Source organism: Diadema antillarum, unplaced genomic scaffold (genome assembly GCF_040938485.1).
Source record: "Diadema antillarum isolate AM-2024a unplaced genomic scaffold, OU_Dant_1.0 seq00000183_RagTag, whole genome shotgun sequence".
NCBI lineage: Eukaryota > Metazoa > Echinodermata > Echinoidea > Diadematoida > Diadematidae > Diadema > Diadema antillarum.
Genome location: NW_027271250.1, coordinates 1,303,620 through 1,317,618, shown reverse-complemented (window position 1 = coordinate 1,317,618; position 13,999 = coordinate 1,303,620). Strand labels below are relative to the sequence as shown.

At 43.3% G+C, this 13,999-nt stretch overlaps 3 protein-coding genes across 3 annotated transcripts in view; all 3 read left to right on the top strand.

Annotated features, from left to right (window-relative positions):
- Positions 1-13,999, top strand: part of LOC139728575 (uncharacterized) — a 108,585-nt gene that overhangs the window by 28,899 nt on the left and 65,687 nt on the right. Inside the window, exons 27-32 of the mRNA XM_071639511.1 lie at positions 4-50; positions 565-675; positions 1,869-1,985; positions 7,972-8,094; positions 8,750-8,899; positions 9,982-10,160. Of these exons, the coding sequence (XP_071495612.1) occupies positions 4-50; positions 565-675; positions 1,869-1,985; positions 7,972-8,094; positions 8,750-8,899; positions 9,982-10,160 (727 nt within the window). The remainder of the gene's footprint in view (positions 1-3; positions 51-564; positions 676-1,868; positions 1,986-7,971; positions 8,095-8,749; positions 8,900-9,981; positions 10,161-13,999) is intronic.
- On the top strand, positions 3,335-6,514 carry LOC139728558 (uncharacterized). The gene is made up of 2 exons (XM_071639494.1): positions 3,335-4,416; positions 6,390-6,514. Exon 1 carries the CDS (start codon positions 3,338-3,340, stop codon positions 4,397-4,399), a length of 1,062 nt encoding a protein of 353 aa, XP_071495595.1. The 5' UTR covers positions 3,335-3,337; the 3' UTR covers positions 4,400-4,416; positions 6,390-6,514.
- Positions 5,661-7,456, top strand: LOC139728559 (uncharacterized). The gene has a single exon (XM_071639496.1). The coding sequence runs from the start codon at positions 6,381-6,383 to the stop codon at positions 7,362-7,364; it is 984 nt and encodes a 327-aa protein (XP_071495597.1). The 5' UTR covers positions 5,661-6,380; the 3' UTR covers positions 7,365-7,456.

The following is a 13,999-nucleotide window of genomic DNA, read 5'->3' as shown; positions in this document are numbered from 1 at the left end:
CAGCACTTGCCACGCAGGAAAACTGGAGTGTGTTGGAGAAGTCTGTGAAGGTAGGAGTCCTAAGCATCTCTTGATGATATTTAGTGTTGTAATATTGCCATTGCTTTCAAGTCAACATGATATGTTGCAGGGGTGAAGATCAATATTTGTGACCTTGATGACATAATTGTTATCATTGATGTTAATCACACAAACTTCTTCTTGTCATGTATTTTTGATAGCTATTGGCTGCCTGGTCAGTATCGAGCGCTATATTAGTGTTATTCATTATCATTATCATTACTTCCGACATTTGCACATAGATATACATCCTGATTTGTGCTTCACGTTTGTATTAAGCCTTCTATTTGCTGGGCTGTTTGTTTTTCGTTTTTTTCATTTATCATTAACCCCCAAAATGGCAAAGAAAGAATGCAGAATCTAATGCAGAATCTGCAGAATTTAATGCAAATGCTGTCTATAGAAGCAAACAGCTAGTGCATATACTCGATGAGTGGTGGAAGAATTGCATTCTGCATCGTATCTACAGTAAACTGTTCGTGTGGGTTTTTTTTTTTTTTCCAGAAACATGTGCACCGCTGGAGTACATGTGTGACAATGGTGCCTGTGTACCACTAGGCTGGCTGTGTGATGGATTGGATGACTGTGGTGACAACTCAGACGAGACCGACTGCAGTAAGAACTCATTTTGTATTAATTTCATGAAGAATGACAAAGAAGACATTTTATGTTTTTTACATTTTTTGCACCATGTCCGTTAATGTTTAGCTTCTCTGTGTACAGGCAGCTGTTGATTTTCATGTGCATCAGGTCCTGTTAGTTGGACCAATGTACTAGTACAGAAATATTTGTCAGGGAAGGAGTGTAGTCTAAAGATGTAAAATAATGAATATTTCTGCAGCTTTTCTTCAGGGGAGCTTCGATTTAGCAAACTTTGGCAGACATGATGTTGAGGTTAAGGTCAAACCTTAAAAATTGGAATTGAGTCAAAGATATATGTATTTGATCGTTATTCATATGTCTTGTTTAATCTTTTAAATGACATGTCCTGTAAACCCTTTGCATATGTGTATAAAGAAATGAGATTATCATATGACCATGTCTTTGTGAAAATTAAATATTGTGATATGATCTAGACCATACCGTCTTAGATTCACAAATATGATTGTGAAATGAATGCATCCTGACAGAAGCTTCGTCCAGACTGTTGTCATTTTGATTATTTGTTTATTTTTTTGTTCTTAATGATGATTACATACTTTAAGGGATGGTATAGTTTTGGTTGTGGTCCCAACAAAAGATGGGTCCCACTTGTATTAGGACCACTTTATTTTGGATATCTCAGTCATCTCAAAACCGATTTTCATCGAATAAACTCTGAATTCCTCTTCAAGTTGTATGCTCTTTCATATTTCATAAGTAGTTTCTCATTATCTCACACATAAACAAAAGGAATAAAATCTAAAGCCCCATCTCAACCAAAACTGTAGCATCCCTATTATCTAAATTAGATTGAGAACTGCATGCTCTTCACTAGAAAATCAAGTGAAAATATGGTCTGGTTTTAAAACTTACATTTATTAACTGTTAGAGATATGTGGTATGATGTACATTAGTTTAGGACTATTGGCATAATGAGCACAAATTGTAAATATGTATTGTGGACATTTTTAGCATAATTGTTATACTAAGATGTAACCATTTGTTGCTGTGTTTAGTTGTGATGAATTTGTTTAGGCCTCTCATTCTATAAGTCATATACAGGGCTGTTGTAAAACAGACCTCACAACCACACTTGTGTTGATGAGTCTACAGCTTCAATGCACAATATGTCTCCTGCATCACCCCCTTTTGTCTCTCTCAACCAGCATACGAGTGTGATCCAGAAGAGTTTGAGTGTGCCAGCAGTGGTCTCTGCATTGATGCCGACTTTTACTGCGACGGCACGCCAGATTGCACGGACTCTTCGGACGAAGTCGGTTGTGGTATGTCGTCTCATAGTCTCTTACTGCAAACTTGAACAGATGGTACCAGTTTATAATGCAAAATATCCTGTTGAATTAAACTTCCCAATGTGGCATTTAGATTATCATTTTGAAAGAAGAGTGTACCCCATATATGTAGGTTCACACACAGCAAATGGAAACATGTGGAACCGCTCCATAAAAGTTAAAAGCAAAACTTACGGATGTATATTTGTTTTTTAAAAAAAACTTTAGATCTTTGTATGCCTGTGACCCACTTACAACAGTAACTGTAGGCATATCAATATGTTAATTTGATGTCTAATAAACTGAATCCACTTAATTGTTTACATGCAAAAAACTGACAAACTAAATGTTTACTTCATGTGCTACTTAATCTGTAATCTTGCAGTCCTTGTCCCAATTCTGTGTAAAAGGTCTAGAGAAATTGGAAATGTGTGCAAAGTGTCGATTTTGTAAATTAAGTAAAATGGTCGACCCTCAGAAGATCTTTGAAGGTGGAGGTCTGCACGGTTGTGTCAATAACAAAGATTGGGTTTACAGTTAACCATGCCCCACTGTTGGTGATCAATACTCATTTTACTGCATAGAAAATAAGAACTTTCCTGCTTGGATTGAAGTCCAATTTGATAAACAAATATAAACAAAGAACTCGAAGGAGGAAGATTTTGATATTTTTACCCCCAAGCAAAGATATGATCATCTCTCTGATGTAATGGATGGATCATACCCAACTTTTAATCTGCCAATCTCTCCAATGCCTTTGCTACTAAGTATTCGAAATCACATACTATGATTTCAGTGCCAAAAAGCCATTTTATTTCGTGAGTTTACGCAAGAACTCACAGTGAGAGCCCGCTCAACGCGCGCGCAGTCATATCGCTTCTTCGCACGTTTTGCACGAGGGGCTAAGTTCCCTCATCGCAGTCTAAATCCAGTTTTATTCGTCCTTTTAACTGTGCATCTTCGCAATATCTTATCATATTGTGGATTGTTATTATTTATAGCTCAGTTAGAGCTGACTTTGCTTCGGAAGTGGATTTTTATTCACGAGATATCGCGGGATGGAAATTCCGCTTTCCGCTCCCCCACAGCATACAGCTAAGCCTGTCGTGGGTGGCACCACTAGTACGAGCGCCCTGCATACAGCTAAGTCTGTCGTGGCGATGGTGACTACAGCCGTGCATCATGAACCCAAGTGTTCGCCGGCTAGTATTAAGGCTCCAACAAAGAAAGAAGGGAATGGGAAAACCCTTAAAAAACCCACCAAACCGGGCCTAAGTAAGAAGGCAGCTCCCCCTAAAGAGAAGACGGACGCGGAGGTGCTTTCCCGCCTTTCTGAACTCGAATCCATGTTTGAAAAGGTCATGGAAATACTGCCGTCTCAGCCTACTCGTATCCAACAACAGCAACTACGTGCCGGCCATGTTGGCACGGCTTGTACCGCAGAAAACCACGGTGGTGTGCCGTTTGGGGGCATGGATGTGTGTGCTACAGACGATAGTACGCAAGCACGCGGTACGCTGCACGACGACCACGGCGGCAGCAGCTACAGTGGGGATGAATGCGATTTCCCTGCGGCGGCAGCGGGTTACGCACCCGCAGAGCTCACGGGGCGGCCAGTACAAGTGCCATCCTTTGCTGCAAAATTTGCGGTCTCCGCCTGTGTGGGCGACCCTATCAATGACGAATTGGCAAATTCTACAAATTATCTCATCTCCCATTGTCTGGAGGAAAAATCTATGGAAGAGTCAGCGGCAAACTACCCAGCACCGAGCAATTGCCCCAACTTACTAGTCCCTAAAGTCAATCCAGTGATTTGGGATAATGTGACACAGACTACGCGCAGCAGAGACGTTAAGCTGCAGAGAGTACAGAAATCTCTTACCCGCGGGCTGTGTGCGTTCCTACAAACTCTTCCTACTGACTTGAACGAGGCGCAACAGGACGCACTCGCTTTACTCTGTAATGCCAATTACGAGATGAATTGCTTGAGAAAGGAGCTGATCAAGCCCGATATGAACGCTGCTTACGCACATCTGTGCAAGCCTACTACGCCCGTGACCGCGTTTCTATTCGGTGATGACTTGGGACAACGTGTAAAAGATCTCAAGGAGGAGAATAGGGCTGCCTTTAGTGTGGTTAAAGGCCAGGCTAAGAGATCTACTCATCAGCCGTACCACCCATACAAGCGCACGGCCAGCGGTGGATTCAGCCGGAAGCAATATCGGAACGCAGGCTGGCTCGCAGCTGGCGATACATCCAGGCCTTTTTTAGGCCAGCAGCAGCGGGGATACAGACATTCAGCCCCGCACACGCAGACTCGCCCACCTCCAGCTCATGCGCACAACCGGGGGCAGAGCTACTCGACAGCAACCCCAGCCAAGCCAAACACTGTGTCACGGAGAAAGTAACTGCACTACCCAAGGAGGTAAGTTGCAGGCCTAGCTCTTGTTGTGGAAATACACAATCTACTCACACTGTACAGTCAGTTTTTGACATTGAACATGTAGATGTTCCATTAGACCTGCCCGTTGGGGGTCGATTGAGGCATTTTAGCAAACAGTGGAATCATATTACCACTGATCCTTTCATACTTGATGCAATTAGCGGTTACAAACTTGAATTTCAAGAGGTGTATAGCCCACCTCACAGAGGTAAACCGCCTTACCACTACAGAGTGGGTAATGCTGAGGAGAGCAAGATTGACATTGAAATTCGAAAACTGGCCGAGAAAGGCGTAATCGAAGAATGCCAGCATGTGGCTGGAGAATTTGTGTCCAATATCTTTACACGCCCAAAGAAAAATGGGGACATACGCCTAATTTTAGATTTATCGGACCTCAATGACAGTCTGAATGTACAGCATTTCAAAATGGATAACATCCATACGGCTACAACCCTAATTTCCCCTGGTTGTTACCTTGCCTCAATCGACCTTCGAGATGCCTACTACTCTGTCCCTGTTCACCCCTCATATCGCAAGTATTTGAGATTTGTCTGGCACGAGAAATGTTGGCAATTTAAGGTACTCCCCAATGGCCTTAGTACAGCGCCTAGGCTCTTCACAAAGCTTATGAAGCCGGTGTTCGCAAAGCTGCGACAGGCAGGCCACCTGGTTGTGGGGTATTTAGATGACACTCTCATAATCGGTGAAACTGAATCACAAGCACTAGAAGCGGTGCAAGCAACCACAAAACTGCTCTCTGACCTTGGTTTTGTCATTCATTCAGAGAAATCTATCCTAAAGCCTCAGCAACGGCTCCAATTTTTGGGGTTTATCTTGGATTCGGAAAGCATGACTATAACGCTCCCGCATGAGAAATGTCAAAATATCAGGGCAGTATGTGCGGAATTGCTAGGGAAACAAAACCCTACTATCAGGCAGGTGGCGCAGGTCATTGGGAAACTGATTGCTACTTTCCCTGCTATTCAATATGGCCCCCTCTTCTATCGTAACCTAGAAAGAGACAAAATTCTTGCACTAAAATCAAGCAAAGGGCATTTTGATCGACCTATGAATTTGTCTGAAGCTTCTAAACAGGAGTTAATGTGGTGGTTCAATAACATTCACTGCCAGTCGGCACCAATTAGTCGAGATCGGCCAGCTTTAGAGCTACGTACTGACGCCAGTGGGCAAGGATGGGGTGCCACTGATTTAAGCAATGAAACTGGCGGTAGATGGGATGATCAGGAGATAGTGCATGCTCTAAACAATGAAATCAACTATCTTGAAATCTTAGCTGCAGGGCTTGGTTTGAAGTCATTTTGCGGCCACCTGCATGATACACATGTGCTCATTAGAACTGACAACACAACAGCTGTAGCCTACCTGAACAATATGGGAGGCATTAAATCTCGAGCCTGCGACAGGGCAGCACGAGACATTTGGGTTTGGTGTAAGGAAAGGAATATCTGGATCACAGCAGCCTATTTACCAGGTCGTGACAATACAGAAGCAGACAGGAGATCTCGTCATTTTAATGACAGAACAGAATGGATGCTGAATAAGAAAGTTTTTACTGATATCACTAAGAAATGTGGTACTCCCCAAATTGATCTTTTCGCGTCCAGACTCAATAAGCAGCTGCCTGCGTACGTTACGTGGCTGCCTGACCCAGATGCGGTTTCTGTGGATGCATTCACTCTGAATTGGGGTGATCTGTATTTCTACGCATTCCCTCCTTTCTGCCTCATCCCCAAATGTCTCCAAAAAATAGAAAACGACAAGGCACATGGTCTCTTGATTGTCCCAAACTGGCCTACGCAAGCGTGGTTTCCTCGCATGAGGAGAATGCTTAAAGATGAACCACTCTTAATTCCTAGACACAGGAATTTGATTACGCAACCCGTATCTGGGGAACCGCACCCTTTACACGCTTGCCTTGATCTGTTATGTTGCAGGTTTTGAAGCTGCCGTTCGAGAACTCTGGCATGAGCAGCAGAACGGTGGACATCTTGGCAGCATCTTGGAGGGCATCAACCCAAAGACAATATTGTACATATATAAGGAAATGGAGAAAGTTTTGTACACTTAAGAAGGAAAGTCACCTTCATGCCAAGATTAATTTTGTTTTGGAGTTTTTTACACACATGTTTTATGAAGAGAACTTGAGCTATTCAGCTATTAACTCAGCACGGAGTGCACTTGCTACCTTTCTAGTGTTAGAGGATGAACAATTTACTGTCAGCACTCATCCGCTTCTCTCTCGTTTTATGAGAGGTGTGTTCCAGCTCAGGCCCCCAAGGCCGCGGTATTCGGAAATTTGGGACGTGAATATTGTTTTTAGATATTTGAGAAGTCTAGCTCCCGCTAACTCGCTTAGCTTGAAGCAATTAACAATGAAGCTGTGCATGTTACTGGCCTTGATATCCACCCAGAGGGTACAGACTTTGCATTGCCTGAATCTAGACAGCATGATTCTCAAACAATCTATGGTGTCATTCAAAGTTAATGAACATCTTAAGCAGTCTAGACCTGGGAATTTTGGATTGGACGTACTTTTGAAAGCGTACCCCCCAGACAGACGTTTGTGTGTAGTTACATACATTAAGGCCTACCTTCGGAGAACCAAAGAGATCCGAGGAGAGGAAAGTCATCTCTTCATTAGTTTTCGCAAGCCTTTCAAGAGAGTAACGGCACAGACAATTTCTCGATGGATCAAAGAAATCATGACTGGCGCTGGCATTGACACCACAATGTTCAGTGCACATTCAACCCGAGCAGCATCTAGCTCAGCAGCAAACAGGGCGGATGCACCTATTCCTCTGATCCTCGCAAAAGCAGGCTGGTCAAAAGAACGAACATTCCGTAAATTCTACGACAAACCTCTACAAGAAGAGGGACAGTGCCTGTCACAACTCATTGTGAGGGAATAATGGCCTCAGACCAAGGTAATTTGAGCTTACATTTTGCTTGCCATTGTGCATGCTTGAGTTTGTTCAGTTGGAACAAATGTGACTTCTGTGCTACAAAATCTCACTGTGAGTTCTTGCGTAAACTCACGAAATAAAAAAAAAAAGATTAAACGAGAACTTACCTGTTTGAAGTTTGATCTTTATTTTATGAGGGAGTTGGAGAAAGAATTCACAGTCCCTCCTCTCCCTTCCCATGGCATGAATACTATTACAAAATGTATAGATCAACTTCAAGTAAGTTCTCAATCTTTCCACTCTGACAGAAGTCACATCTTGTTGCTACGAAGTATGACTGCGCGCGCGTTGAGCGGGCTCTCACTGTGAATTCTTTCTCCAACTCCCTCATAAAATAAAGATCAAACTTCAAACAGGTAAGTTCTCGTTTAATCTTTCTATTAACTAGAAGGACCTACATGCAGACAATTTCTTATTGCAAGAGTGTATACTCAGTTGTGTTTGAGACTAGATGTCAGAATTGAACAGCTTTTTTCTTTTCTTCACTCTTTCTTTTTCCCAGGATGGGAACAAGTAAAGATCTGTATATTTTGCCTCATGTTTTTACTTATAGTTGCAGTCACATGTGGTCCCAGTGAGTTCCAGTGCAGTGAGGGTGTGTGTATCCCAGAATCCTTTGTGTGTGACGGTGATGTGGACTGTGGTGAAGGAGACAACAGTGATGAGCAAGGATGTGGTAAGGAATGTCATAGCACTGCTGTTTAATAGGGGGTCTTAGTGGCAGGTGTCAGGATCTACCATGTCAACAGACACAGGGAGAAATCCTTCTTTGTATGTCACAATGTGCCTGGTTGATACTGTTTGCTGACTATTGCTATTCACCTGGGGGCGAACTGAAAGGGGTCAGCAGCATGCCCATTTTGTAAATGATATCATTCACAAAACAACAATGAGGGGAAAAATTAGATACAGCTATTTCAGAACACACTAGAATTCATTTTTCTATTTATTTATCTATTTATTTATTTATTCCGTTTTCTGTTATCAGGGTAGCCCTTTCAGCTCACTCGGAACTGCTCTGCCAAGGGGCCCTGCATCACAACTGAAATACAACACCTCCCAGAATTATATTGAATGTGACATACAAAGACAAAGCAGTTGACGTTGTGATGTTGAACACTAAAATGTATATATGCCATAATGAGCCTGTTTTCATATGCCAGCCCCTTGGCAAAATACAAGCATGGCTGTAGCATGCTTCCTGTTCTTTTTCAACAGATTTTGATTCACTGTGTGATTTTTTTAGCTTGCTTTGACATGCTGTGTTCAGACCCCCCTCCCCATTTTGGTATTAACTCTGTTAAGCATTCTTTCCTCTGCTTGTGAAATAGAAACTCCAAGCCCAACACCACCCAGGAATGCCACCTGTGCTCCCAGTGAGTTCACCTGTAACAATGGCCAGTGTGTCCCCGGAGGAAACAACAGTGTCGTTTGTGATGGAGTGAATGACTGTGGAGACATGTCCGATGAAAGCTACTGTGGTATGCACTTTTTATCAATTCTTTTTCTCAGACATAATTATGTGCAAGACAATGAACATCATGCTTCTGTGAATTGTATGCCTGTAACACATTATGGTGCCAAAGGTTATATGTTTTCAGAATAGCCATTCATTCAGCTGCACATGTTAATGGTTTGCCACCAGGATATTTCCTGAGAATAGCTTAAAGTATTCTAATGATACTTAAGATATTCGAAATAGAAATCAGAAAGGTGAACTGGATTATTTGTAGCTCTTCTCCAAGATTTGACATCTGTTGCTATCACTTTTTTCGGTCTTCGGTTGTGCATTGCCTGGCTATCCTTTGCACTATAACATTTTCCTCATCTTCAAATACACATGGTCTGATTTCAACCAAATATGGCAGCAATCATTTGTGAGGACAGGGATTGGAAAAATCAAAAGGTTCTGATGTCCCCCATAGAGCCCGAAGGTCAGGGCCCAACATGTTTAAACCTATTTCTCAGGCATTCATCTCTAGATCTAGGAAGTAGGACAACCATGCCACCTTGCATTTAGATTCTCATGAAAGTGGAGAAAGTGATTTGTTCATGGTGTGAAATTAAAGAGACAGGTTACTATAGGGATCAAGATGTCAAAATTTTCTCTTCTGCATAATAACTCCAATTTCCCAACTTCTGTTAGTGTGTACAAACCATTGGGAGAGCTGTGACTAATTTTGTGGCTTCGTGAAATCATAGAAAATTTAAATGTTCAATAGCTTCATCATGTTTTGTTGGATTTTAATAAAAGTCTTCTCTTCTCACCATTATAGTTCACATGAACATTGAGTGGAATTGCCCTTTCATGACCTTTCAGAAGTTGTCCAGTGTTGAAGCATTGGGATGTGGATACCAGCATTGCATCAATTAAGATTATATATGATAGGAATGATGAATAACAGTAGATTGTCAAACTTGAAAAATGTATGCATACTTCACTAGGTTTAAATAACAAAAAAATCTGGTCTCAGAATTCCTATTCATACATGAGGATGTGTTTCTGGAAGGGTCTATCTGCATTTGTGTCATTAAAACAGCTCATGTATATTTTTTTTTTCAGGCACTACACCACATCCTCATCCATCAACAGTGAAACCAAACTGTCTGGATAGTCAGTGGCGGTGTCTTAATTCAACAATGTGCATCAATGCCACTCAACGATGCGATGGTGTTGCTGACTGTGCATTTGCCTCGGATGAAATCGGTTGCATCCAGCTGACAATTCCTCCAACTACAAAAGTCACCACACAAGCCACAAATAATCCTACTACCACATCAATTGTAATTACACATGTGTCTACATCAAGTGTCAGCACGTTGCCTCCAAATATCACAACACCAGAGGCCACTCAAGCTCCAACTACACATCTACATATCACTACAGAAAAGAATACACCTGCAGCTTCGGTAACACCAGTGGTAACTCAAGCAGTTACAACACCAGCAGTTACCGCAAGAAAAATTACAGCTCCTACACTTGCAGTAACATCACCCGCTGTAACTACGCGTGAACTGACCACTCAAATACTCACATCACCAGCTGTATCTACAGAGGCGGTTACTACACCTGAATTGACCACTCAGACTGTTACTAGTCCAGCAGAAACAACAATTGTTGTGACATCACAAGCTGTAACTACATCAGAGGTGACCACACCTGCAATGACGACTCAGGCAGTGACTTCACCTGCAGTGACCACTCAAGCTGTGACTACACCTGCAATGACGACTCAGGAAGTGACTTCACCTGCAGTGACCACTCAAGTATTCACTTCACCTTCCGTGACTTCGCCTGCAGCTACAACACCTGAACTGACCACTCAAGTAGTTATATCACCTGCAGTATCTACTGAGGCAGTGACTACACCTGAATTGACCACTCAGGCTGTTACTAGTCCAGCAGTAACAACAATTGTTGTGACATCACCTGCTGTAACTACATCAGAAATGACCACTCAAGCATTGACCACTCCTGCAACAACTGCGCTGGCAGTCACTACACCTGCAGTGACGACTCAGGCAGTAACATCACCTGCATCAACTACTCGAATAGTGACGACACGTGCAGTGACTTCTCCAGAAGTAACAACATCTGAACTGACCACTCAGGCTGTTAGTAGTCCAGCAGTAACAACAATTATTATGACATCACCAGCTGTAACTACATCAGAAATGACCTCTCCTGCAACGACCTCACTAGCAGTCACTACACCTGCTCTGACGACTCAGGCGGTAACATCACCAGCATCAACTACTCAAATAGTGACGACACCTGCAGTGACTTCTCCAGAAGTAACAACACCTGAACTGACTACTCAGGCTGTTACTAGTCCAGCAGTAACAACACTTGTTGTGACATCACCTGCTGTAACTACGTCAGAAATGACCACCCAAGCATTGACCACTCCTGCAACAACCACGCTGGTGGTCACTACACCAGCAGTGACAACTCAAGCAGTTACATCCCCTGTGCAGACAACTGAAGCAGTTTCTACACCAGCAATAACTACAGTCCTTGTGTCCACTCCTGCTATTTCTTCACCAGCAGTAACTTCTCCAGCTGTGACTACATCTGAATTGACTACACCAACAACTTCAAGTACTCCAGCAATGACCACAGTAGCTGTTACCACGCCTGCAGTTACTTCTCCAGCAATTACTTCACCTGAAGTGACCACATCCCCAAAGTCAACAACAGGATACTTCTCCCCCTCTTCATCTCCCATTTCTTACATAACAACACAGGCAGTCAGCACAGAGTCTAGCACAGAAACACCTACACCTGCACTGACATCAAAGTTGTATCCCACCAGTGCAGCAACACCTACTATTCTAACAACTCCACCAAGCCAAACAGAGATTCTTGAGAATGGTTACACAACCACCTTACCTATCTTTACCAGGCCAGAGACGACTCCAGAAATGAGTACAGCTGCCTTGTCAACTCCCGCCATTACCACATCGGCCTTGACTACTCCCGAAGGAACAACACAAATTTTGACAACAAATGCAATGTCAACAGAAGCCGTGACAATTACAACACAAGTGGTAACAACACCATTAGTGAGTACTCCAAAAATGACTACAGTTGTTGTTACTTCACCAGCCATAACGACACCTGCAGTGACCACTCAAGCTGTGACTACACCTGCAATGACGACTCAGGAAGTGACTTCACCTGCAGTGACCACTCAAGTATTCACTTCACATGCTGTGACTTCGCCTGCAGCTACAACACCTGAACTGACCACTCAGGCTGTTACTAGTCCAGCAGTAACAACAATTGTTGTGACATCACCTGCTGTAACTACATCAGAAATGACCACTCCTGCATTGACTACTCAGGCGGTAACATCACCTGCATCAACTACTCGAATAGTGACGACACCTGCAGTGACTTCTCCAGAAGTAACAACACCTGAACTGACTACTCAGGCTGTTACTAGTCCAGCAGTAACAACAGTTGTTATGACATCACCTGCTGTAACTACATCAGAAATGACCACTCCTGCAACGACCACACTGGCAGTCACTACTCCTGCATTGACAACTCAGGCGGTAACATCACCAGCATCAACTACTGGAATAGTGACGACACCTGCAGTGACTTCTCCAGAAGTAACAACACCTGAACTGACTACTCAGGCTGTTACTAGTCCAGCAGTAACAACAGTTGTTGTGACATCACCTGCTGTAACTACGTCAAAAATGACCACCCAAGCATTGACCACTCCTGCAACAACCACGCTGGTGGTCACTACACCAGCAGTGACAACTCAAGCAGTAACATCCCGGTGCAGACGACTGAAGCAGTTTCTATACCAGCAATAACTACAGTCCTTGTGTCCACTCCTGCTATTTCTTCACCAGCAGTAACATCTCCAGCTGTGACTACATCCGAATTGAGTACACCAACATCTTCAAGTACTCAAGCATTGACCACAGTGGCTGTTACCACACCTGCAGTTACTTCTCCAGCAATTACTTCACCTGAAGTGACCACATTCCCAAAGTCAACAACAGGATACTATTCCCCCTCTTCATCTCCCATTTCTTACATAACAACACAGGCAGTCAGCACAGAGTCTAGCACAGAAACACCTACACCTGCACTGACATCAAAGTTGTATCCCACCAGTGCAGCAACACCTACTATTCTAACAACTCCACCAAGCCAAACAGAGATTCTTGAGAATGGTTACACAACCACATTACCTATCTTTACCAGACCAGAGACGACTCCAGAAATGAGTACAGCTGCCTTGTCAACTGCTGCCATTACCACATCTGCCTTGACTACTCCTGAAGCAACAACACAGATTTTGACAACAAATGCAGTGTCAACAGAAGCAGTGACAGTTACAACACCAGTGGTAACAACACCATTAGTGAGTATTCCAGAAATGACAACAGTTGTTGTTACTTCACCGGCCATAACCACACCTGCAGTGACCACTCAAGCTGTGACTACACCTGCCATGACAACTCAGGAAGTGACTTCACCTGCAGTGACCACTCAAGTATTCACTACACCTGCCTTGACTTTGCCTGCAGCTACAACACCTGAACTGACCACTCAAGTAGTTACATCACCTGCAGTATCTACGGAGGCAGTGACTAGACCTGAATTGACCACTCAGGCTGTTACTAGTCCAGCAGTAACAACAATTGTTGTGACATCACCTGCTGTAACTACATCAGAAATGACCACTCCTGCAACGACCACACTGGCAGTCACTACACCTGCATTGACGACTCAGGCGGTAACATCACCAGCATCAACTACTCGAATGGTGACGACACCTGCAGTGACTTCTCCAGAAGTAACAACACCTGAACTGACTACTCAGGCTGTTACTAGTCCAGCAGTAACAACAGTTGTTGTGACATCACCTGCTGTAACTACATCAGAAATGACCACTCCTGCAACGACCACACTGGCAGTCACTACTCCTGCATTGACAACTCAGGCGGTAACATCACCAGCATCAACTACTCAAATGGTGACGACACCTGCAGTGACTTCTCCAGAAGTAACAACACCTGAACTGACTACTCAGGCTGTTACTAGTCCAGCA